This window comes from Canis aureus, chromosome 31 (assembly GCF_053574225.1).
Source record: "Canis aureus isolate CA01 chromosome 31, VMU_Caureus_v.1.0, whole genome shotgun sequence".
Lineage (NCBI taxonomy): Eukaryota > Metazoa > Chordata > Mammalia > Carnivora > Canidae > Canis > Canis aureus.
The window spans coordinates 20,621,590-20,648,990 of NC_135641.1; the positions used below are offsets into that span (position 1 = coordinate 20,621,590).

The 27,401-nt window shown below is 39.0% G+C and overlaps 1 protein-coding gene across 4 annotated transcripts in view; it reads right to left on the reverse strand.

Moving 5' to 3' along the window:
* The window catches only part of MCCC1 (methylcrotonyl-CoA carboxylase subunit 1), a 65,144-nt gene that overhangs the window by 534 nt on the left and 37,209 nt on the right, over positions 1-27,401 (reverse strand). For all 4 annotated transcript variants that reach the window (XM_077879810.1, XM_077879812.1, XM_077879813.1 and 1 more), the window contains 9 exons: positions 24,657-24,784; positions 20,862-21,045; positions 18,009-18,118; positions 14,292-14,508; positions 12,504-12,590; positions 6,851-6,900; positions 3,724-3,861; positions 2,278-2,385; positions 606-677 (listed from right to left, as the gene is read on the reverse strand). In XM_077879810.1, the coding sequence (XP_077735936.1) occupies positions 606-677; positions 2,278-2,385; positions 3,724-3,861; positions 6,851-6,900; positions 12,504-12,590; positions 14,292-14,508; positions 18,009-18,118; positions 20,862-21,045; positions 24,657-24,784 (1,094 nt within the window). The remainder of the gene's footprint in view (positions 1-605; positions 678-2,277; positions 2,386-3,723; positions 3,862-6,850; positions 6,901-12,503; positions 12,591-14,291; positions 14,509-18,008; positions 18,119-20,861; positions 21,046-24,656; positions 24,785-27,401) is intronic.

Consider the following 27,401-nt stretch of genomic DNA (forward strand, 5'->3'; position numbering starts at 1 on the left):
TGACGTACCTGTAACACATTCAAGATCACTGACTGGGAAACTCTGGCTTAACTGGTAATTCGCGACAAGTTTCACTTGAAACTAGAATCTCACTTGAGAAGCTGTCAAAAACTACTGACCCTCGGGTCCTACCCCAGGAGATCCAATTCAACTAGTCTAGGAAAGTAGTTTTGAAAAGCTTTCCCCATCAGATGATTGTGATATGTGGCATAGGCTAAGAACTACTGGCCTACAATTTCCCACCATCTAAAAACCTAAACAGCTCATCTAGTTTGACCGAGGTTTTCACCTTGATAATGATGCTTGGCATCCCATGTTTGGCCTTAGAAAATACCAACAGTTAACAATCAGTTGGGTGACTGAATTTAAGCTACTGATAATTTCTTTAATTTCAGAATCAGAATTGACAGGTACAGTTTCACAAAATTAAAATGAAAACATATTTAAAAGAAGGATGGTTTGGTTTTATTTCCTGTAGTTAATGCTTCATCAATCTGTGGTTCTTAGTATTTAAAATGTTATTAACTTACAAAATAAGGCAAAAAAACAATTAGGTCTGAAAGTTCCCAAAGTTTAATTGACAAGTGAACTTGTGATTTCATTACCTCCATTTTCATGGCAATCATAACCATTAGAGAATCTCCAGCTTTTACTTTGTCTCCAACTTTCACAAATACCTAGAGATTAAGAGTGACAGGTTAATATTTAAAAGCACAGAGTCCCTCATGGTCCACAGAGTTGGTGTATGAATGTACACAGCAGAAGTATGGAGCCATGTGGCTGCCTCATCTGTCAAAAAATAGGTGTATGGGTGCAAATCAGAGACCTACAGGTCAATCTGGCATTGTTGGCCCTCTCATCAGCGGGGGGCATTGCTTAGCTTCTTACCTCCATCTCCAAACCATCTAGTTTCCCTTGAATCAGATGAATATGCTTTATCTATCTTGAAATCCTTTTGCGTTTTTATGAAAGTACAGACAAGCCATACCACCACCAAGGAAGAACCAAATACTTTAATGCCATAGGCAGGGTAGAGGGTCATGCCTGGTTTTCTAGATTTCATAAGTAGTGTAGGACAGTGCTCCAAGTTTTGAGGAGCAAATAATAAGTAAATGCATAGACTATCTTCATGTGAAAGAATTAAACATACTGGCAACCCTGGGGAAAAAAAAATCTCTATTTTCCATTTTACATGTATAAATGAACTCATATATCCCATGTCTGTCTTCTTGGATAATAAGGTTATAAAGCAGTTTTTGGAAACAGTGGAGTTAGGTTCCAAAGTCAATGTGTAGAGCCCAAAGTGTGAAAAATGAGAAATGCTTCTCAAGGCCCCCAAACCACCCAATGCTGGTAGTGTTTGATGAAATCAATGATTTAGGGGGCAGCTGCAGGGAACATGTGCATCTTTTCCCCATAGATGTGCAGGGATGTCCACATTATGGAATGTCCATGGGAACAAAGACTGAGCGATTCAAGTCTCTAAGCTCATACTCCCTCTGGGCAAACATCTGCAGAAGCGAACAGTGGGTGTCATCACTTTCACTACTTAAATGGTTCTTTTCTTCTTCTCCTTTTCGGGTACTAAGGATATAGAGTTGAATTTTTATGACTTAAATGCATTTAAAGGGACTCTACTATATTCAAGTTTATAAAAAGGAGTCTACTGATCCACCACCACTTGAAGTTATTTCAGTATGGATCTTAACTCTGAATATATATAGCGTTCAACACCAAATCTCGTTCTTCAACAGTACCAGCCTTTCAAATTTTATCTTAACACACATGCAATTCTGTACATTAGAAAAAATATTATTTCATGATAAATTGTTTGCTTTGAAGTTTAAAATAATTTAAAAAAACAGCATTTTTTGGATAATGTTTGGTGAATTTTAATCCCAAAAAGACAAATTTAAGATTATTTGTACTTTGATGGAAATTCCCACTTTCAAAAATAATAGTATCATAAATTAGGTAAGTGGGTATTTTCATTGAAGACTGAACACAGAACTTGAATCTATCATACAGTTGTTTGCTTCTTCCTTTCCTTTGTTCTTATTAAGATTTTATTTTTAAGTAATCTCTGCACACAGCATGGGGCTCGAATTTAAAACTCTGAGACACTTGCTCTGTTGACTGAGCCAGCCAGGTCCCTCAGTCTCTTGTTTTCTTGAATAGGATGATTTCCAAGGAGAAAGATTTGGAGAGGGAAAAATGATGTATATGCCATTTACTGGGCCTTAATGAACACCATTCTACATACATTCACGTGATTACCTTTTCAATGGTACCAGTCATAGGAGCTATGGTACCTCCCTGAGTTCCACCTGAGCTCATCGAAGACAAGTATTTGGGGGGTGGAATGTCAATCTGAGCACTTCCTTCCTATAAATAGAAAACAAACTGGAAATGAAATCAAGTCAAATCACTGTAGCTTTATTCATATGCTTAAAGTAATAATTATTTTCAAGTTTTTTGTTAAATTATTAGTTATCTTTAATACCAGAGTTCTTTCTAATCTATCTTTGCAACCTGAAGCAAATTACTAACCCCCTTTCAGTCTTGGTATCCTATTATAAAGGAGTGATGGCATCATGCCTCACAGGGGATTAGAGGAATTAATGTATATAACTGTTGATAAAAGATAGCCACTGTCTGAAAGCCATTTTTTTTTTTTTTTTGAAAGCCATTTTGAGCAGCATCCCCACTATAAAGTGCTTAGCCTAAGCCAGGAACTATTAAGTGTTATACATATGTGGTCAATCATCACAACAAACTTGTGAGGTAGGTAGTTACTGTTATTTTTCCTGTATAGAGATGGGGGAACTAAAGCCAGAGAGTTTGACTTGCCCTAGGTCACACAGCTGCCCAGGGGTAGAGGCAGGATTTGAACCAAAGCAGATTCACATTCCAGAACTCCTACTTGTCACCATTCCACCATACTGCCTCCACCACCATACAGTTATAGCAGAGTAACTAATGAAAGAAATGCCTTATGAATTGAGATCATCCTTGACTCTGTATATAGTAAGTAGTTGAATTACTGGAATACTAAAGGCATCTCATCACAAAGGACTATGATCAGTAAGATGGTTCTCAAATGTGAGAAAACTCTGAAGAGGCCACAGTGTATTTGATAATCATTTTCTGCCCATGCAGAAACTATGGGCTCATCAGGCAGCAGGCTCCAAACTGAGAACAATGGGTCAGGAGACATGCTCCTACCTAAATCTGTGCCACGGCTGATTATCAACCATCCTTTGACTGCCAAGACACCACCATTACCCCCCACTACCTTCCTACTGCCCATCTTCCCCACAAGAAATATTGGGTCCCTGGACTCTTCTCTCAATGGTCACCTCCTCCCAAATCCCCAGAATCCTAAGCACCAGGAGGATGGTGGTTGGGCAAGTATTCAGGCATCAAATCCCTCAGAAGGTATTGCCCACTGGGCAGTGAGTTACTCTTGGACAAGAGTGTGAGGACATGCTTCAGAATTAAAGGATGAAAATATATATGTATTTATCAGTGAGGAGTATACAAAAGAACAAGGGAAGGCAGGAATGTGGCAAAGAAAGAGAGTGAAGAGGAGAACACAGAAGAAAGGTCACAGCAGTGATGAAAGGCAACAAGATCTTTCTAATGTTTCAGTGGGATGCTTCTGGGTCAAGCAATTTTCTCCAAAACCTCAATGATGTTATTATAAAAAGAGAGAGACATTACCATGGAAAATAGGTAAATAGTGTTTTCCAGGATAATTAGCTTAGTTTTACTAGCAACTCCATTAACAGAACATTTCAGGTAAGTGCAGTCTCCCTCATTACAAAGATCACCAAGGACTTGGAAAGTTTTGTCTTCAATCTAAAAAACAAAGCAAAACAAACAAAACAAAAACAAAACAAAACAAAAAAACCACACACAGAAAAATAAGATCCTTAAAATAAATAAATAACTACAGGATTAATAAAATCAGAATCAACTGTTTACCATTAATAGTTTCAAAAGGTAACAGGTGAAATATCTTTTTTTTTAAATATCTTTTTTTAAAAGCCATGTAGGAACTTTCCCTCTAAGATTCATAAATAAAGTACTCTAGATAAATACAGCAGTAAGGTAATTAAAAAAAAAAACAACAGGTAACTTATCTATAGCACCATAATGCTAAAATGTTCATTTAAGAATAACAATAAAAACATGAAATAAAAATACAAGTCAAATTTAGCAAAATTATTAAAATTCAGTTGACTATTATTACATGCTGATATTCATTTCTGAGTACCTGATGTCAAATTTGGTTTTACTATGCCAATGTCAGAAATGAAAAAAGCCAGAACCACATAATTAGATGTGTATCTTTTATCTCCCCAACATGCAGATAAAATTTATGGGTTTCAGTTTTGAGTTTAAGAAGATAAAATAGCTGGAGATTGGCCACAGTTTTCTAACTGTAAGAGAGAATGCCAAAGAACAGATTTCACACTTGATCTTTCAAGGAAGCTGACAAAGGGACATGAAACCTTTCTGTTTTAAAAAATGTTTTCTCACATATACACCCAAGGAAAAAAATTCCTTTACACACAGGAAATTCATTTAAATCTTCTCTATTTTTCATTTCAATTCCCACAAGGTTATTGTCAAAGTCCCGTGGCTATTCTTTTCAAATATTTTACAGAGGCTAAGGTGAACCAGGTTAGACTGCAGTATTTATATGCTGGTTCTCATGTATCCTAAGTTAAATATGACATTTACTGGGCTCTGTAACCTACTAAAACAGCCATTTGAATGTTTGTGAAATTCTCAGGATATAAAGGTTAGATTGGGAACAGTTTTGTTTAAAGGTTTACACAAGCGCATTCTAAAGTTGTGAATGTAGTTCAAAGAACAGATTAGAACAAATCTGTAGTTGACTTTACCAAGGGAATAAGAAAGGGTCCCCAAGCCAGAGATACCAATATAAATTACAACTCCCATATCCTAAAATAGGTAGACTTCCCAGTTTTTCCAAATCTCAGTGAAACAAAATGGTTATCTCATGGCATTGGCAGATCCCAAGTATGTCCTCGATCAATTCATTTTGCAGGATTTAAAGTCTCTTGGCTCATATTAAAAATGATTTATTCTGCTCTCTGAATTTATACCTTACTAGATAGGAATTTGGTTGAATTCGCACTCTTTTTTTTTCCTAAATCCCTTTAAGCACTTCATTTTGCCAGTGTAATGGACTTTTTTTATTTGAGGACTACATAATCATTTTAACTAGAGATTCTCAAAGTATGACCTGCAGATCCCCTGGGGTCCCCAAAACCCTTTTCAGATCCACAAAGTCAAATCACTTCTCATAATAATACTAATGTTATTTGTCTTTTTTACCCTCATTCTCTCATGAATATACAGTGGGATTTTCTAGAGACTGCAGGACATGTAATAATGTTATCCTAACAGCTAATGGAACATGTGCCTGGGTAATATTAGGTTTTAAGTTTTCTCAGTTTATCCTACAACTCAACATTAAAAAAAAACCAACCTAATTTTAAAAAGAGGCAAAGAACTGAAATAGACATTTCTCCAAAGAAGTTATACAAATGGATCATTAGCATATGAAACAATGCTCAACATCATTATTCATTAGGGAAACGCAAATCAAAACCACAGTGAGATAACACCTCGTATCCATTAGGTTGGCTATTATAAAAAAGAAAAAGAAACAGAAAATCAATGTTGGCGAGGATACAGAGAAAAGGGAACCCTCATGCACTGTTGATAGGAACGTAAAATGGGGCAGCCACTGCGGAAAACAGTATGGTAGTTCCTTATAAAATTAAAAATAGAACAAGAACATATGATCCAGCAATTCTATTTATGGGTATATACCTAAAAGGATTAAAAATAGGGTCTCAAAGAGGTATCTGTCTGCCAGGTACATAGAAGTATTATCCACAATAGGCAAAAGGTGGAAGCAACCCAAGTCTCCATCAAGAGGTAAGTGAAAAGACAAAGCGTGGTATATAGGGGCAGTGGAATAGCATTCCACTTCAAAAAGGAAGGAAATATGGACACATGCTACAATACAGAAGAACCTTAAAGACCTGCTAAGTGAAACAGCCAATCACAAAAGGACAAATGTTGAATAATTTCATTCCTATGAGGTACTTAGTCAAATTCATAGACACAGAATGGTGGTTATTAAGGGCTGGGGGTGAGGGGGGAGGTAGAGAGGGCAGGTGGAGTGTTACTATTTAATGGGGGTTCACAGTGTCAATTTTGCAAGAGGAAGAAAGAGGAGATAGATGGTGGCCATGCTTGTAAAATGATGTGATGAATGTATTGAATGTCTTTACATTCCAAAATGTTTAATATGATAAATTTTACATATAATTTTTAAAATATACATGAAAAATAACAGAAATAAAAAGTACGCTCAGTTTAATCTTCTGAATGGTAAATATTAGAACATGTAATTAACATAAACACAAAGCTCTTTGGGGAGTCTTCATTTTTAAGGGTGTACATGGATTTTTAAACCAAAAAGTTTGAGAACGGCTGCTTTAGATGTAAATACATGCACATACTTTAGAGACTTGTCAGGCGTCTGATTCAAAGCTATTATTATTTCTTTTTCTTAAACCAAGTTTTCATGCTTAAGGGAACTATAGCCAAATTGAGGAGACAATCAGAAACTACAGAGGGGGTAATTTCCCCAAATTGGTCTCAAATAAAAGCACATGACATCCTTCTAACTATAGTCATAGTGGTCACTGGCTTCGGAAAAATCAGAGTGTGAAAAGAGACCCTCCTGGTATGAGAGATCAGATTTAGCTATAAACTGTAGAACAAAACCAGTAAGGCTTACCTGCATGCTATATGACCCATCATGATTATATGTTACAGCTATGGCTACATCTTTACAGAAAAGCGGGGAAAAATTGAAGAAAAATTAGAAGACATCCATTTATTCAATAACTGACATTCTATACATCGCTTTCAACCTAAAAGAAAACCAGCTGTTAGGAATATCAACATTTTTTAATTCCCAATAAAGATAAAAAAAATTTTTTTAAATCTAGAGGCAGTTTCCAATAAAGATGAATATCAAAGTTTTCTTTTTTAAAAAATGAAGTTTTAGCAGTCTCTTAACTATAGAGAAGAAACTGGTGGTTACCAGAAGGACGGTGGGTGGAGGATGGGTGAAACAAGTAAAGGGGAGTAAGAGTACACTTGTCTCGATGAGTGCTAATGTACAGAATTGCTGGATCTCTATATGGTATACCTGAAACTAATGGGGCACCTGGTGGCTCAGTTGGTTAAGCATCTGCCTTCAGCTAGGATCCTGATTTTGAGGTCCTGGGATAGAGCCCCACATTGGGCTTCCTGCTCAGCAGAGAACCTGCTTTTCCCTCTCCCTCTGCTCTCTCTTTCACTCTCACTCTTGCTCTCTCCCAAATAAATAAAATCTTTAAAAAACAAAACAAAAAACCACAGTATGTTAACTACACTGGAATTAAACATTTTTTTAAATGGAGTTTTAGCTCTTTTAATGTTGTAGAATATTTTAGGTATTTTTTTCTTCAACAAGAAAAATTGCAGTGTTAAAGTGGAAATATAATGAATTGGGAGAGAGAAACTCTAGTTTAAGACCCAGGTCTGCCATTATGAGAATGTAACAATGAGTTAATAAATGTAAAAGTGCTTTGTAAACTGTAACAGATCATACAAATATAATATACAAATATATTTCATAGTATTCTGTGAACACAGAAGTGGTTAAAGACTTTCCTAGGAGATGGGGATTGGGGGGAAAGACCTTCCTAAGAGTTAGAAATCAAGTTTTCTTGAATCAAGTGGTACAGAGAATGCAGACCAAAGTCATCTCATCAACTCCTGATACTTTAACCACCATTTTGATGCTGCCAGCTCAAATCTATTTCCAGCCCTGACCTTCCTTCTCCAGAACTCTGATTAGTCATTCCCAGCTGGATGCTCTATCGGCACCTTAAAGTGAACATGGTGGGTCCCATAAATCATCTCTCCGCTCTGCCTGCATTCCTCCTGCCCCAGGAGCTCCGTGGCTGGCATTATAGTTTTCCTGGTCATCCGGGCTTAAAGCCTGTCATTCTCACCTTCTCCTTCACTTTCCACGTGCGATGGTCACTACAAAGCTGCCAAATTCTTCCGTACCTGTCCTATTCAGTTTGTCCTTTCATTTGCATCACTCACTCCTGATTCAGGCTGGAGGCCGCAGGCCTGGGTAACTCCCTTAAGGGAGCCTGATGCTGGACTCGATCCCAGGGCCCTGGGATCATGCCCTGGGCTGAAGGCAGATGCTCAACCACTGAGCCACCCAGGCATCCCCACAACAAACTTTCTATGTGCTGTCTCATTTAATATCCACAACAACCCAAGAAAGTAGTAACCACTATCACTCCCATTTATGGCTGAGGACACTTGATGCTTAGAGAGAGTGTGTGTCTTGCTCAAGGATCATAGACAACACAAGGGCCAAAACTCAAACCTTTAACATTCTAACCCCAGGTCTGCATGTTGTTTTTTTAAAGACTTATTTATTTATATTAGAGAGAGAGAGACAGGGTGAGAGCATGGTGGGGAGGAGCAGAGAGAGAGAGAGAGAGTCCAAGTAGACTCCACACTGAGCGAAGAGCCTGATGCAGGGCTCAATCCCACTACCCTCAGGAGCCTCAGGGCCTCAGCCCCAACCAAGAGTCGGATGCCTCACTGATTTCAGTACCCAGGCAGCCTCAGGGTCTGTGTTATTAACTACCACACTGCCTATCTTCCCAACATACCTACTTCTCTTTTGCTAGATGGTAAATTCCTTAAGAGAGAAGACATCTTTTTTTTCCTCTTTTTCACATTACTCATAACATTTATTTTTTCAAAAACTTTGTAATGAACCTACAAATGAACTTCTCCACACTATATCTTGCCAATATCTTTTAGCCCTTCTTAAGAGAAAATGCATCCAATTATACCAGATTAGGGTTTTTTTTTGATTCATGAAATATGGCAAGTATTTAGCCAACGTGAATGCCAAAAGAATCATAGTAAACACACTGCCAGGAAAACTCTAAATTCTTTAAAATTTTTTTTTAAATTAGAATTATAGTTGACATATAATATTAAATTAGTTTCAGGTATACAACATAGTGAAATCAGCAATTATATACACTACAAAATGCTTACTGTACGTGTATTACAATATTATTGACTATATTCTCTATGTTGTACTTTTCATTCCAGTGGCTTACTTGTTTTATAACTGGAAGTTCGTACCTCTTAATCCCCTTCACCATTTCATCCACTGCCCCTCTCTCCTTCCGCAACCACTAGTTTGTTCTCTATATTTATGAGTCTGTTTCCCTCTGTTGTTACTATTTGTTTATTCACTTGTTTTGTTTTTTAGATTTCATATATAAGTGAAATTGTATGATATTTGTGTTTCTCTGGTTCATTTCACTTAGCATAATACCATGTAGGTCCATCTATGTTGTCACAAGTGGCAAGATTTCGTTCTTTCTTATGGCTGAGTAATATTCCATTGTATATATACGTCTTCTTTATCCATTCAACTCTCGATAACCCACAGCTAACATCGTACTCAATAATAAAAAGCTGAAAGTCTTCCCACTAAAAGTCAAGAACAAGACAAGAATGTCTGCTCTCAACACTTTTATTCAACATAGTACTGGAAGTCTTAGCCAGAACAATGAGACAAGAAAATAAATAAATAAAAAGTGTTCAATTGATACAGAAAAACAGTCATTATTTGCAGATAATATACTATCCATAGAAAATCCTTAAGACTCTACCAAAAAAACATTAGATCTAATAAGTAAATTCAGTAAAGTTGCAGGATGCAAAAATCAATACACAAAAATCTGTTGCATTTCTATTCACTAATAATGAAATAGTAGAGAGGGAAATAAAGAAAACAATCCCATTTACAATTGCATCAAAGAGAATAAACTCTTTCATGTGTCACAGGGTATGAACATGTTCCTCCTCCCTCCCCTAGTTGCCTCTAGACCTCCACAAGAGAACTTATCCTCTTATCTCTACTTTTAAAATTAATTACTTTTAAATAAGCTCTACAGCCAACATGGGTCTTGAACTCACAACCCCGACCAAGATCAAGTTGCATGCTCTACCAACTGAACCAGCCACACACCCTATTCTCTTATATACTTAATAAGATATGGAAGTGTGGCATGGTGCAGTATTAGATAAAGACATACACCCTAGAGTGTGGGTTTGAATTCTGGCTCTACCAATTACTTTTGGTATGACTTTAAGAAATTAATCTCTCTAAGCTTTGGTTCCCAATTTATAAAGTTGACACTAATAGTAACACCAATTTCATTGAACTGTTCTGAAAATGGTAGTTAAATAATCCATGGAAAGCACTTAATATCTGGCATATACAAAACACTCAATAAATCTTAGCTATTATTCGTATTATTGAAGGTAGGTCAGGGTTTTGTGAAGCATGGCCACTAGTAACAAAGTAAGAATATTTTTCAAGTCTTAAATACTTAAAATATTTGATCATTCTCACTGAGATCATTAAGAGTTGGCTCTACTTTAGATTCATAAATGCTTCGGGGCCCTTAAGACTTCCCATTTGGTGTACTCACTTATTCAATCACGGGTACTGTTAATTAGCATTTATTAGAGAACCTACAGAACATTTCTGGAAACTATTATATTCAGGCCTAGGTTATTGTTGAAAAAGACTACCAAAAGGATGTTGTGAAGAGCAGCCATGCTGGTTTTCAATAATGTATTTGTTTTTTAATTAAAAATTTTAAAAATTTCCAACAAATGCAGCATAGTTCAAAACACTGCTAAGTGCCTTAGTGAAGATCCATACCAAGTAACACAGTTGGCTCACTAGAATTTTAATCACACGTGTGATTTTTCTGTTTAATTTAGGTTGAAGAGGCCACTGAAACTTTACTGCTACTGCTACTTATATTAAGTATATAGGAGTCTTGAGTAAAATAATCCCTAATTTTGGAGGGGCTATTTTTTAGGAATGAAATGAACAGACATACTGGCATAAAATGGATAGGTTAAACATTTGCAGAATGCTACTCTGTAAGGGATGCTTGCAAACTTTTTTCCCATGTACTCAATACATTAAAGGTAATGACCATCCAGATTCAGGATGAAAAAAATATCTCAAAATATTTTTTCTGTAATATCTGTATACCAAACAACTTCTGTGAAAAAGGAATTTGCTAAAAACTGAATGCATGTCTACAGAGAGTTGAGATCAAGATCTTACTCTGCCTGAGGAGGAGGGTGCTGCCATGAGCTAGCAGGAAATTTCTGTTCTACCTGGTAGGCATATTTTTATAATGGAGCTTTCACAGTTCAATGACCCCTCACATTCAAGGTTATCCAGTCCTCCCAGATCTGGCTCGGCACCCATCTGGCTTCCCATGCAACCTGTCCCGCAGGAGAAGGGATACTGCTATCAAGGGATTCTGATCCCTCTGGTACATTGTTCCAGCCACAAATTTATAAAAAATTTAAATTTTTTTGATGTTAGCCTCTCCTGGCTTCAATTACAATAAATCAGTCCCACCCTCAACCTACTCAAATTAGTTTGCAGTCAAAAATCAATCTTCCACTGGAAGAGTAAAAATAGCACAGAAGTCAAGGTCAGAAAGTCTAGATGTCAATGTCCCTAACCTTGAGTAAGTTACTTTACTTCTCTGCCTCAGTTTCATCGGCCATACATGGGTATGGTGGAGACTATACCTCATTCAATTATAGTGAAGATAATTTTTTTTAAAGATTTTATTTATTCATTTGAGAGATAGAAAGCACGAGTGGGTACAGAAGGAGAGGGAGCAAGGAGCCCAATGGACATGGGGCTCGATCCCAGGACCCTGAGATCATGACCTGAGCCAAAGGCAGACACCTAACGGTCTGAGCCACCCAGGTGCCTCTATTATAGTGAAGATAAAAATTTACATGTGATCAGGCACTTAATAAATCATAGCTCCTTAGTAACCCACTTCTACCTGAAACACTACCTGAGTAGTGGGTAATCCTTCACCCTAGAGTAGCTTTGGATATTGATTTTCTCACTTAAAAGTAGTACATTCTTGCTGAAGAAAAACTGCAAAGCAAAGAAAGTACAAAGACAACTGGGGGGGGTGTGTGACACAAATCGCCTCAAATCCCACTCTCCAATGGTAACCTTACATCTTGGCATATTTCATTTTGCTGTATATATTTTATGACATATTTTCATTAGTCATTTTTCAAGTATTTACAAAATATAGAAAGGAAAAAGGAGAAAAATACCACTAATTAAACCACCTGAGCCAATCAATCCTAGTATTCCTTCCAATGGTTAGGCTAGGGAGCTTAAAAATGTAATTGACTGATCTGTGGCTGGGGTGTATCCTTTTTTTCCAGGTGAATGTGATGTATTTCTATGAAGCATGCTCCTCTTTGAATAAAACATTACTTACTGTTTTTACCATCCCTCAGGGTTATGTTTCTGGTGTAAAAGATATTCAGTCTTCTTCCACTGCTGGATGCAAAAGGTGAGTACTGATCTAGAAAAAAATTAAGATTCAACAACAAATTTACAAACATCAAGCCTGACTTCATACCTTAAGAAAGAAAACATAAAACACCCGCCCTATGCTGGCAGCTCAAATGTGTCTTCTTTGTCCTTATTGCTTTAAATTTAACTTAGATACTTTCATTTACATCTCAGGAAATGTCATATGAAAAATTCTAGCTTCTCTGAAAAATCTGAGCATTTACAGCTTAAACTCTCTTCCTCTGGGGGTGTAAGCTGCACAGTGGTCTCCCCTTCTCAGGCAAATGCATTCCAGGTCACCAAAATCTCCACCACTCATTACTTTTCTTTCACCTTGCCTCTTTCTGCATCACTTGTCCCTTCCCACAGGCTTGTGTGTTCATCCACTGTTGGACCATATCCAGGAGCTACAGCATAGCTAAACTGAAGCGATTTATTCTGAATCTCTTATGTGTGCCGGTTATAAATTGTAAAAAGGAAGGGGAGAGTAAGAGGATACTCGATTCTAACAATGCTATGTGCAGGGTTAGAAATACCGTGTGGGCCCATTTAGAGGCGTTTCATGTATTGTAAAAGGACAAAATGACAATAGAGTATACATCTCCTAAAGATGTAGTTATGTATTTTAAGCTTTTGATATAACTTTCTTGAATGAATCTAGAAATGAAAGATCCTAATAATAAAATTATATACTAATCCTAATAATAATGAGAGAAATGGATTATTTTTTTTTTTTCTGGTTTGCTCCAAAGGTCAGAGTTAGCCAGAAGTAAATAGTCTGAAGCAAGTTTGAGAGAGCTCAGATTTTGCTCAACTTGGAAGAACTTTTTAATGAAGAACTGATACCATAATAGGCTAATGAGTTCTGATGAATTCTCTGTATAAATTTCTAGCTTCCTGAGGTGTTAGGAAGAGGCTGAATAACAACTTAGTGGGAGTGCTGAAGCAGAGATGTCTGTGTGTGGCAACAGGGCTGAATCTCTGCCATAGTCCTGATTCTCCTATTTGAGGAAGTACCTCGGTTTCTACGTAGTCAGAAATTTGATCACAGAATGGAAAAGGAAAGGAGGAGGAAATAACTCAATGATAAATCACAGGTAACCCAAGGGAACCCAAAAATCTCATGCTTTGTCTTTAGTCCCTAGGACCAAGGAAGTTGCCACTGGTGTAGAGGATACACTAAAGTAGGCCCTCGAGGAGCAGCGAGTTGAAAAAGCTTTGGAAGGAGTCAGCACAGGGTCTAGGAAGAATCAGTGTTAGGTTGAAAAAATATCTCAACACTATTTGGCAACTAGTTAAGTTGTATTGAATGGGTTAAAAAGTGTTTAAAGGCACATCCATGATATGTGAATCTACACTGCTTCATGCTAAAAACCACATTAGCAGAGGATGGTGTCAATTACTAGAGAAAAAAAGGGACACAAGAGTGGCATAAAGAAAAGCACCTTCAGGGGATCCCTGGGTGGCTCAGTGCTTTAGCGCCTGCCTTTGGCCCAGGGCGCGATCCTGGAGTCCCGGGATCAAGTCCTGCATCAGGCTCCCGGCATGGAGCCTGCTTCTCCCTCTTCCTGTGTCTCTGTCTCTCTCTCTCTCTGTCTATCATAAATAAATAAAATAAATAAATCTTTAAAAAAGAAAAGAAAAGAAAAGCACCTTCAGTGATTATTCAGAGAATCCTAACAAGCAAAGGAAAGAGGAAAGCATTCCATACCTTGTGACTGAATTTTGAGAGCATCAGACACAGCTTTCTCCTTGAAGATGAGACCCAGAGCTGCCTGGCATAAAAACTCCTTGGCTGTGGCCTTCTTACTGGGAAACAGCTCTTTGTGGTGTTGAGCAATGAAATCAGTGTGCACATTGCCTGCTTCAAACTCTGGGTGGCCAGACAGGCTGAGGAGGAAGTCAATATTGGTGTGCAGTCCGACGATCTAGGAAGAGAAAAAAACCCACATCCCCAGTGGATGGGGAAAACAACATATTCAGAAAATCATTTCTACGGCCTCTGCTCTCTGTCCTAAGTGTTTTCTATTATGGGCAACTCTCAAGGAAAATTAAAAAAAAAAAAACCTACATGGTGGCAACAGGACAACTCATAGGAAAAACAAAACCAAAAACCCACTTTACCATCACTATCTATCTGGACTTAATACTTAAAATTGTATTTTATGATACATTTTAAAATGTAGTAAACTACATTTTGCTCTTTATGATAAAGAGGACATAGGGAGTGATGTTAGAATAGGTAGTATGGAGACATTTAATTGACTCAGGCTAGAAGAGTGATAAATCTTAATGAACTTAAATGAGATTTATTTGCAAGATATTGAAGACTTGCCACTCAGAATACTCCCACAAAATAGGAAGACTGCAAACAGGACAGGATTGCTGCACTGAGGATGGGACAGGATTAAATTACCTTAAAGGAACTTCCTTCTGACACTAAAATCCAAACTTTACACAATGATATAAAAGTGAAAAAGTATAAAATGAACCCATACCCACCCAATAAATGGGATCAAGGGTAAAACCAGCTATCTGAGCCTTGGGTTCATTCATTCATTTATCCAATCATTCATCTGATACCCATTTACCATTAGGTGCTAGGCCCTGATCCAAGTAATAGAGACACAACAAGAACAAAACCTCACAGGGCCTACATTCTAGGAACAGATAACAGACAATATTTATTAACAAATATCTAATATGCTATCAGGCCATATGAAGAAAAATAAGGCTGGTTAAGGGGAGACAGAAGAGCAAAGGGCCCTATTTTAAACAGGATGACCTGGTTTCAAGCTACACTACAAAGCGGGAGTAATAAAAACATTATGGTACTGGAACAAAAATAGACACAAAGATCAACAGAACTGACAGCCCAGAAATAAACCCATGCTTATATGGTCAATTAATCTATTACAAAGGAGGTAAGAATATACAATGGGGAAAGGAACATCTGTTCAATAACTGGTGGTGGGAAAACAGGACAGCTACATGCTGAAGAATGAAGACCACTTTCTCACACCACACACAAAAATAAACTAAAAATGGATTACAGTCTTAAATGTGAGACCTGAAACCAAAAACCTCCTAAAGAAAACATAGGCAGTAATCTCTTGGAAGTCAGCCTTAGCAACATATTTATGGATATGTCTCCTCAGGCAAGTGAAACATAAGCAAAAATAAACTATTGGGACTACATCAAATTAAAAAACTTTTGCACAGTGAAGGAAACCATCAACAAAATGAAAAGGTAATAGGAGAAGATAGTTGCAAATGATACATCCTGATAACGGGCTAATATCCAAAATATATAAAGAACTCCTACAACTCAACACCAAAAAACCTAATAATCCAATTAATTAAAAAAATAATAATCCAATTAAAAATCCAGAACAGATTTTTTTTTCCCAAAAAAGGCATACAAATGGCTAACACACACATGAAAAGATGCTCACCATCACTCATCATCAAAGAAATGCAAATCAAAACCACAATGGGACATCACCTCACACCAGTCAGAACAGCCAGTATCAAAAAGATAAGAAGTAAGAAGTGTTGGTGAGGATGTGGAGAAAAGGCAACTCTTATGCCCCACTGGTAGGAAGATAAATGGGTACAGCCACTGTGGAAAATAGTATAGATGTTGCCCCCAAGTTAAAAACAGAAATATATGATCTAGTAATTCCACTGCTATTTGCTCAAATGAAATGAAAACATGAATTAGAAAAGATATATGCACCCTTATGTTTATTGCAACACAATTTATAATAGTCAAGATATGGAAGCAACCTCAGTGTCTATCAATAGATGAAGGATAAAAAAGATGTGGTGTACACACATAAAGGAATACTACTCAGTCACAGCAAAGAATGAAATCTTGCCATTTGTAACAACATGGATGGACCTAGAGGGTATTATACTAAGTGAAATAAATCAAAGATGAATATCATATATTTTCACTTACATGTGCAATCTAAAACACAAAGCAAACACACAACAGAAACAGACTCATAAATAGAGAACTGGTGGTTGCTAGTGGGGAAGGAGGTGAGAAGATAAGGTAAATAGATGAATGGGATCGAGAGGTACAATTTTCTAGTCATAAAAGAAGTCACATGGATGAAAACTACAGATTATAATCAATAGTACTGTCATAACTTTGGTAACAGAGGATAGCTATACTTACTGTGGTGAGTCCTATGTAAATTATAGAATTGAATCACCCTGCTCTACACCTAAAACTAATCGACTATACTTCAATTAAAAAAACCCAAACAAACGGATGGGCACCTGGGTGGCTCAGTCAGTCAAATGTCTGATCCTTGGTTTCGGTTCAGGTCATGATCTCAGGGTCGTGGGACTGAGCTCTGCGTCAGGGCTCCATGCTCAGTGAGGAGTCTGCTGGGGATTCTTTCTCTCCCTCTCTCTCTGTGCTCCCCCACCTGTGTGCATGTGTGTGTGCATGCATGTGCGTGTGTGCATGTACAGATACGCCTGCTCTTTCTCTCTCAATAAATAAAATCTTTCTTTCTTTCCTTTTTTTTTTTTAAAGATTTTATTTATTTATTCATGAGAGACAAGAGAAAGAGAGACAGAGACATAGGCAGAGAGAGAAGTAGGCGCCATGCAGGAAGCCTGATGTGGGACTTGATCCCGAGACCCTAGGATCATGTGAGCCCTGGGCCAAAGGCAGACACTTAACCGCTGAGCCACTGTTGTCCCAATAAATAAAATCTTTCAAAAAAAAAAAAAAAAAAAAAGCAGCCTGGGAAGAATTCAGAGGTGAGCAGGAGCTGAGGATGGTGAGGAGGGAGTCCTACAATAATGTGGGGAAAGAACATTCTGGAATAGAGAGTAGGAACACATGGCTCCATGCTGGGTGTGTCTAAGGAATGGCAAGGAGACCAGCGTGGCTGGAGCCACATAAATGAGAAGTTTGGTGAAATTAATGACATATAACACTTTGGACATCACGAGTTAATAAGAAATTCTTCTATGAAGCTACATCAGTGTGGTCTTGGTATATTACTACACCAAGGAAATGAATGTGTGTAGCAAAGAAGCAACAAACTCTGTCAAATGGATAAAACTGAACATAAGTATTTTCCACTGGAGAAAATAAAAACCAGACTGCAGGCCACACTTGTACAGCTGGCCTTATCTACCAGGATGAATATGAATTTAATATCAGGTTTCACTGAAGTATAACACTAACAGCTTTAGCCCTGCAATTTTTCTTTTCTAGCTAAAACAAGAAGTCATTAAACTCTATTCTGACCCATGGGAACATGCACTCAGTTTGTTCCTGACACCTGGGTAACTGGTGGCCATGAGCTGCAAAGACAAAGCCTGACCAGTCATTACAGACATACTTGGCTATGCAGAGACACAGATTATCTGGGTCCTAACACGGCCATGGCTCACTCACATGGTACTGACGAAGGCTGTACCTCAGTTTCGTCAAGGCTGCCTGGCGATCTGTAGCCCATACAACCAGCTTCGCAATCATGGGGTCATAATGCACTGAAACTTCATCTCCTAAAATTAAAAAGCCACAGTAACCACTCAAAGTCAAAACTCAAAGTGATAAAATATGACACACAAGACATTCTGCTGGGGCTTTATGCTCATTTCTTTTTTTTTTTTTTTTAGGACTTTATTTATTCATGGGAGACACAGAGAGAGAGACAGACACAGGCAGAGGGAGAAGCAGGCTCCATGCAGGGAGACCCATGTGGGACTCGATCCTGGGTCCCCAGGATCACGCCCCGGTCTGAAGGTGGCGCTAAACCGCTGGGCCACCGGGGCTGCCCCTTTATGCTCATTTCACACTTAATCTTTTGGAGCTCTTACAGGATAGATATCATTATCACTGTTTTATTCATGAGGAACTGAGGCTCACAGAGGTTTAAAAACTTAGCACAAATCTGAGGAGAGTACGGCCATCCAAGTGCACCAGGCCCTAAAACAGAGATCCACAGGCCGGCTTTCCCCGTCCTATCTTCTTCTGAACCTTTTCCCTTCCCTCATTTTGGAAGTCCGTACAAACTGTCTCTACCCTCTCTTGTCACAGCCATTTCTGCCCTTAGCATTTCCTTCCCTCCTCCCCTCAGTCTCCTCATCAGAAAAATATGGAGCATAATCCCATTATCCTGTAAAGTCCTTGGGAGGATTGATAATAAAAGGCCAAGTGCCATACCTGGCAGAACCAATAAATGAATAGCAGCCATCATTGCTACGACAGTCTTAGAGAACAAGAGTCTGAACCATGCAGCCCCGTAAGTTCAGAGCCATGCACATGAAGCCCAGTTGTAGGCCAGCCTGCGCCACCCAAAATGCTGGCTGGAATAGTTTAAAACAAAAAAAATCTGAACCATGCACATCTCATGGTTCAAGGTTAGAAATGGTTTAAGTTAAGAGGATGTGGTGTGTTATAAAGAACACTGTACTAGGATCTCTGTGTGATTTTTGGCAGGCCACTTGACCCCTCTGAATCCCAGGGTCTTTATCTATAAAAGCAAGGAGTTAAAGTACACCCCCTTATCCCTCATCCACCCACCTATCCACACCATCACTCACCAATGTGTACTGAACACCCTCTAGGCCCAGGCCTGAGTAAGGTGCAGCAACTAGAACATGGAAGACACAGTCTCTCCCTTAAGAAACTTACAATATAATGGGAGTATTACTTATTACTTATTACTATACAAGGAGTAAAAAGTTACTGTAAAACAATATAATAAGCAAAGTGCCCAAGGAATACATAAGGAGCTTAAGGAACGCAGAAGGGGAGGGTTGGGGAAGCTTCTTGGAGTAGAAGATCCTCCCAGTGCAGAGATGTGAATCTAGGAGTCCTTCTCGGAATTATATCTGTTAACCTTTGAGTATCTTTATCAAATTACATCACAAGTTTTGCTCACCCTACAGATTCTTTCCTATCCACTGTGAGTGTTCTCTCTCTAAAATGTTCTGGTGTTAAGTTAAAAAAAACCCTACTGACTACTAAATCTTGCTGTGGTTTAGCCAGAGCTCTCAAAATTCTTCCAATTTGTCATCAAGAAGTCCTGACTCCTCATTTTGGCTTTCAAGACACTGAGATTTGCTCTCAACCTGTACCTCTAGCTGCATCTCCAACTGTTCACCATCCTGAACCCTTTTCTCTAGCTGCATGTGTTCTTACAGTTCTTCCAACACACCTGAGTTAAGCTCTTCTTTCACCACTGTTCTGTGTGCTGTTCAATCTGCCTACTCAAATCTATTCCACACTTCCTCTTAGAAATGTGTCCTGATTGTATTGGCCTAACATAACCTCTAATCCTGAGAACTGCTTTTCGTCACTCACCATCTGGTTAACTTCTCTGGCAACTAAAGTCAAGGTGGTAGTAGCTCAGAACATGGATTCTGGAGCCAGAGAGACTGGGTCTGACTCTTGGCTCCAAGGGTGAGGTGACCTTGGGTAAGTCAGCTAACTTCTCTGTGCCCTGATTCCCTCATCTGGAAAATGGAGTGAAAATAACACCTACTCATAGGGTAGTTCTCACGGTTAAAGGAGTCCAGATAAAAAAGTCACCTAGAACAGTGTACACAGTACACAGTTAATGCTGATTGTTATGACCATTGTTGTTAATCATATTCTATGAGCACTCTTATATTTTTTATTTTTCTTTCTTTCTTTTATTATTGTTTAGCTTACACTGAGTTTATATATTAATTCTCCAGCTTAACTTTAAGTCCCTTGAATGCAGAGGGTGTTGAGCATAGAAGGTATCAGCAACCTTAAATTACTCTTAGAACTGGGATCCCTGGGTGGCGCAGCGGTTTGGCGCCTGCCTTTGGCTCAGGGCGCGATCCTGGAGACCCGGGATCGAGTCCCACGTCAGGCTCCCGGTGCATGGAGCCTGCTTCTCTCTCTGCCTGTGTCTCTGCCTCTCTCTCTCTCTCTCTCTGAGTGTGACTATCGTAAATAAATAAATTAAAAAAAAAAAAATTACTCTTAGAACTAGGCAGAGTAAAAATATAAAATAGTACACACAAAATGTTTGTTATTTAGGTTTGAACAAATACTGCTACATCTCAACAAAGGGTGTATTGTTAAAGATTAGTAGCTATTTTTTAAAAATAACTATTCCAGAAAGAAAAATAAAGATTAATGAGAAATCAATTACATCCTTCATTCTAAAACATACTAAACATTTCCATAAGACAGGGAAAAGAACTGTCCAGAAATAATAACGCACTGAAAATTTAAAAAGACTGAGACTTTTCATTTATTTCACTTAACCTTGTCTCACTCCAGTTTCGATTCTAGTACAAAGGTCTCCCTGAGGGGTGGAGAGATGCACCAAGGGCCCAGCCCCTGGCATGAAGTTATTGGCAGGATCTTCTGCATATATTCTAGCTTCAAAGGCATGGCCCTGCAGAGTTATTTCTTCCTGGCTCAAAGGAATCTTCTCTCCTGCTGCAATCTGGTAAAAGAAGAATATGTGCTTCTATGAAATTCCTCCTTTTAGTACAACTATGAGACTTGGGAAGTTGATGGTCTTGTCTTTTTCCATGGAAAATACACATTTGGGCTTTATAACAAGTCAAATAAAAACTATTATTTCATCCACCTCCCCGAGTTTGGGGCAAAAGCAAAAATAGGTTACAAAAACAGATGCAGCTTGGAAATAATGTATTAATTACAAGAGTTTCTAGAGTTCTTTAAGTAGAGAAAGCAGGTGAAGACTAAATTATAAAGATCAGTCTTTTTTCAATGTAATTACAACTAAAATTTCTTACTGGCAAGATAATCTGTTTTCATTTAAAACATCAGTCAGTGCTCAGTTATCAAATCAATCTTTTTTAATAGTAAATTATTTGTTGGTGTTTAGGACTACACTCACAGGTACTTGAATGTATAAAGCATTTCTCACCTTTTGAGCTCTGGATATACCATACCTTATTCTCCTTGGAACATTTATTCCAATCTTTTTTTCTGGTTAACTGCTTATTCTCTAGACCTTAGCTCAAAATAATCACGTCATTAGGGAAGCTTTCCTACCCTGGCTCAGTTAAGTTTGCATATTGCTAACGTGTGGCATTTGACATCTTTATTAGCCTTTTATTTTTTTTAAGATTTTATTTATCTATTCATGACAGACCCACAGAGAGAGACAGAGAGAGACAGAGAGAGAGAGAGAGAGAGAGAGAGAATGCTAGAGACACAGGCAGAGTTCAGAGAAGCAGGCTCCATGCAGGGAGCCCAACATGGGACTCGATCCCGTGTCTCCAAGATCAGGCCCTGGGCTGAAGGCGGCACTAAACCACTGAGCCACCCGGGCTGCCCTAGCCTTTTTTTTTTTTTTTTTAAGTTTATTTAAGTAATCTCTACACCTAGTGTGGGACTCAAACTCACCACTTCAAGATCAAGAGTCACATGCTCTATCAACTGAGCTAGACAGGCTCCCCCATCTTTGTGATCCTCATCACCATCATCACATGATGGTTTTTCAATTTTGTTATGTTAATACATATTGCATGATACCAGATTATAAGCAGGATGATCCTCATTTTATCATTACTACAATTACATTATTTTGACTATTATGTACCAATACAACAATTCTCTCTCTCCAACTAGTATAATTTGGAAAAGGCTAATGGAGGACATGCTGTCACTTTCTCTACTTTCTCTAGTTTTCCTCCAGGATGAGAAAAGGACAAACTGAGAAAGCAAAAGATATAGGGGGATAAAACTGAGTAATTTAGCACCACTTGGAACTAAATAGGTAAGCATGAAACAGAGGTAGAGAGTTTATCTCTTTAAATCTGTAGATAAGAAAAACCAGGAACCAGAGCAGTTAAGAATGAAAGGAAAATGGGACCACATTGAATGCTTTTATGACACGGTGTTTTGAACCACAGACTCTGCAGCCCTATTGCCTTGGCCCAAATTCTGTCTCTATACTTACTCTGTTCTGGGCATGTTTTTTAACCTCTTAATGGTTCAGAGAAAAGTGCATGTAGTAGGTACTAAATAAGCGTTAGCTATTGTCATTTCATTCTTATCCTTTATAATGAAATACGTTTTAATGTTTTAATAAAGAATTCTATTTGTCTTAATAGAAACCTGGAAAAGAATGACCACATATCCATATTTCAAGATGTGATCTCATTTCTGACTACAGAGCCCCATTTCAAACTGGCTTATCTTTGCCTATTTTCCTTTCAGATTGGTTTCCATCTGAGCTCAGAAGAGACAGGCCCCAACCATGTCTCTGGATACTTGGAAATCTGTGCCATATGAGTTCTCTTAGGCTTAGACATTGACTCTTTGGAACTCCTGGACCTTGGATATATTCCCCAGCTTCCCCTGGACATGGGTACCACCTGTGTCTGCAGCCTAGATGCCCACATCACTGCAATCTCATTCTAGGGAGGCTTTGACTCCAGAGGCTGGTCCTGGAGCTTGAACTCTGGACTCATCAAATGGCAAGCCCTCTTGTTTTACCTCTGCCTGGAAGCCAGGATCCAAAGTGCCTTCAACATTATAAATGAAGTCTAGTGGTGTCCATAAGTTCTAGAATCCCTTCCCAGATAAGAAAAGCCTACTTCTCTTTTTAAAGGGACTTTAAAGCTCTTGCAATTTCTCGAGATGCAGAAAAAAAGTCTACTGGTTCCACTTATGTCCAAAAGCTTTCCCTTCCCTAGAAATCCTTTATCTGTCATGATTTCAAAATTCTGGACTCCCAGGGTACCTAAGTGGCCCAGTCAGTTAAGCATCTGACTCTTGGTTTCTGCTCAAGTCAAGATCTCGTTGTCGTGAGATTGAGCCCTTGCATCAGGCTTTGCACTCAGCGTGGAGTCTACTTGAGACTCTTTCTCCCTCTCTCTCTGCCCTTCTCCCTGCCTCTAAAAATAAATAAATCTTAAAAAGAAAAATTCTGGACTCTCAATTACTGCTTCAGAAAAAAAAATTCCCCCTTTCCTTGAATTCTGGAAACAGAAGCACTCTTTCCAAAACTTTCTAAATCCTCTACAATTTTCCCATTACTTACTAACACTTACTAGCCTGATGTGCCTGGTTTTCATTAGCTCCCAAGGCTATAGAGGCCCCAAAGAATCTTATGGCTCAATTAAAACCACCAATCATCCCCAAGGAACCAGCAAAAGGAGCATCATATTATTGTCCATAGAAGTTCTGGAAAGACAAAATTATCAAAATAATAATCAAAACTTTAGCATCATAACATGAAAAAAAATTTAGTTTCAGAATATATAAAGAACCAAGAATTCTACAGAGAATATAGTACTTAAACATTTAAATATGAAAGTATTTATGGTACTTAAAAACATTTTTTATATTAAAAAAGGCTGTAAAATCAATTGTTTTCAATAATAAGAGTAAAACAGATTTAGTTATTATCCATATTCCTTTAAGAATATGCTTTGTGGAATTCTAGTCTAGGCCAGTGCTTCTCAAACTATTTATAACAAAGGAACAATTATACACTTATACTTTTGTAACATACAATAGACATGTCACAAAAATGCTGTAAAAATTTCTAAACACTTATTCTGAAAGGGCTATACTTATCCTACCACAGGCCAACAACAGTGTGTAAGTTAGCACTTGCATGTGGTTCACTCTATTAGTCTAGACCGTTACCTTGGCTCTTCATTCCCAACTCTTCCTTAGCTCATTTCACTGGGGCCTGTCGTGCCTCTAAAAGCAAAGGATGGCCCAGCACAGAATACTGTGGCCTTCAGGTAGAGTACAAGGCTTTGGTGTTGAGATAATGTGGTCACAAGACAGCCTCAGTGGCAGCAGCTCACCTGCACCTTGCCTTAGGCTATCCCATGTCTAAGAGAAATAATGGTAAGTGACAGGTTAGAAATCTGAGTCCATAAAGTGACAATAATGTCACAGCAACAAATGAAATATCTTTAACCTCCTATTTTCCTGTCTTCATGATAAAGGAGCCAGAATTGAACCAGCCAGAATTGAACCCTTGTCCAAAGTGACACCTTCTTTTAGGAGGCTAGCAGGTGACATATTCTCAAGACTGATCTTTAACAGAAAAAATAGTCCCACCCTAAGCTGCCACTCCACCAAGTCAGTTCCTGTGATCATCTCAGTAACAGGATGTTCCACTTGCAGTCTTGTATTCATTTCCATGAAGTAGAAATTGTGCTTTGAGTCCATAATAAACTCGACAGTTCCTAAAAGATAAAAAACAAGTTATATTTCGATAGCATATAATCAATCAGTAGAAATAAAAATCTTCCATGATGTATCACATCAACTTTAATTTTTTAATTTTTTAATTAATGTTTTTAAATTTTTTATTTTATTTAAATTCAATTAATTAACATATAGTGTATTATTGACTTCAGAGGTTGAGGTCAGTGATTCATCGGTTACATATAACACCCAGTGCTAGCACAGCACGTGCACTCCTTAATGCCCATCACCAGTTACCCCATTCCTCTACTCCCACCCCCCAGCAACCCTCAGTTTGTTTCCTAGAATCTCTTATGAATCTCTTATTAAGAGTCGCCTGAAATTAGAGAGTCGGGGGACTGGGGCAAGATGGCGGAAGAGTAGGGTCTCCAAATCACCTGTCTCCACCAAATTACCTAGAAAACCTTCAAATTATCCTGAAAATCTATGAATTTGGCCTGAGAATTAAAGAGAGAACACCAGAAATGCTACAGTGAGAAGAGTTCGCGCTTCTATCAAGGTAGGAAGACGGGAAAAAAGAAATGAAACAAAGGCGTCCAAGGGGGAGGGGCCCCGCGAGGAGCCGGGCTGAGGCCGGGGCGAGTGTCCCCAGGACGGGAGAGCAAACAGGAACTGCACCAACCTTCCCGGGCGGAAAGGGGCTCGCAGGGAGTTGGAGCAGGACCCCAGGAGGGCGAGGATGCCCTCAGGCTCCCTGGGACAGTAACAGAGCAACTGCTCGCCCAGGAGAGTGCGCCGAGCTCCCTAAGGGCTGCAGCGCGCACGGCGGGACCCGGAGCAGCTTGGAGGGGCTCGGGGCGGCTCCACGGAGGGGGCTGTGCCACCCGGAGCGCGAATCCAACAGCGCAGGCTCCGGAGCACTGGGCGCCGGGACACAGCCCAGGATCCGGCGTCCCCCGGGACAGACAGAGGCCGGGAGGGCCCAGGACAGCAAGGACGCTCCTGCCCCGAGCTGAGCAGATCAGCGGCCCCGCCCCGGAGCCTCCAGGCCCTGCAGACGGAGAGCTCCGGAGTTCCTGCCGGGGCTGAATCCAGGTTTCCAGAGCTGGCCCCGCCACTGGGGCTGTTCCTCCTGCGGCCTCACGGGGTGAACAACCCCCACTGAGCCCTGCACCAGGCAGGGGGCAGAGCAGCTCCCCCAAGTGCTAACACCTGAAAATCAGCACAACAGGCCCCTCCCCCAGAACACCAGCTAGACGGAGAAGTTCCAGGGGAAGCCAAGGGACTTAAAGTACACAGAATCAGAAGATACTCCCCGTGGTTCTTTTTTTTCTTTTTTCTTTTTGTTGTTGTTTTGTTTTGTTTTGCTTTTTGATTTGTTTCCTTCCCCCACCCCTTTTTTTCCTTTCTTTCTTTTTCTTCTTTTCTTTTCTCTTTCTCTTTTCTTTCCTTCTTTCTCTCCTCTCTTTTTCTCATTTTCCCAATACAACTTGCTTTTGGCCACTCTGCACTGAGCAAAATGACTAGAAGGAAAACCTCACCTCAAAAGAAAGAATCAGAAACAGTCCTCTCTCCCACAGAGTTACAAAATCTGGATTACAATTCAATGTCAGAAAGCCAATTCAGAAGCACTATTATACAGCTACTGGTGGCTCTAGAAAAAAGCATAAAGGACTCAAGAGACTTCATGACTGCAGAATTTAGAGCTAATCAGGCAGAAATTAAAAATCAATTGAATGAGATGCAATCCAAACTAGAAGTCCTAACGACGAGGGTTAACGAGGTGGAAGAACGAGTGAGTGACATAGAAGACAAGTTGATAGCAAAGAGGGAAACTGAGGAAAAAAGAGACAAACAATTAAAAGACCATGAAGATAGATTAAGGGAAATAAACGACAGCCTGAGGAAGAAAAACCTACATTTAATTGGGGTTCCCAAGGGCGCCGAAAGGGCCAGAGGGCCAGAATATGTATTTGAACAAATCCTAGCTGAAAACTTTCCTAATTTGGGAAGGGAAACAGGCATTCAGATCCAGGAAATAGAGAGATCCCCCCCTAAAATCAATAAAAACCATTCAACACCTCGACATTTAATAGTGAAGCTTGCAAATTCCAAAGATAAAGAGAAGATCCTTAAAGAAGCAAGAGACAAGAAATCCCTGACTTTTATGGGGAGGAGTATTAGGGTAACAGCAGACCTCTCCACAGAGACCTGGCAGGCCAGAAAGGGCTGGCAAGATATATTCAGGGTCCTAAATGAGAAGAACATGCAACCAAGAATACTTTATCCAGCAAGGCTCTCATTCAAAATGGAAGGAGAGATAAAGAGCTTCCAAGACAGGCAGCAACTGAAAGAATATGTGACCTCCAAACCAGCTCTGCAAGAAATTTTAAGGGGGACTCTTAAAATTCCCCTTTAAGAAGAAGTTCAGTGGAACAATCCACAAAAACAAGGACTGAATAGTTATCATGATGACACTAAACTCATATCTCTCAATAGTAACTCTGAACGTGAACGGGCTTAATGACCCCATCAAAAGGCACAGGGTTTCAGACTGGATAAAAAAGCAGGACCCATCTATTTGCTGTCTACAAAAGACTCATTTTAGACAGAAGGACACCTACAGCCTGAAAATAAAAGGTTGGAGAACCATTT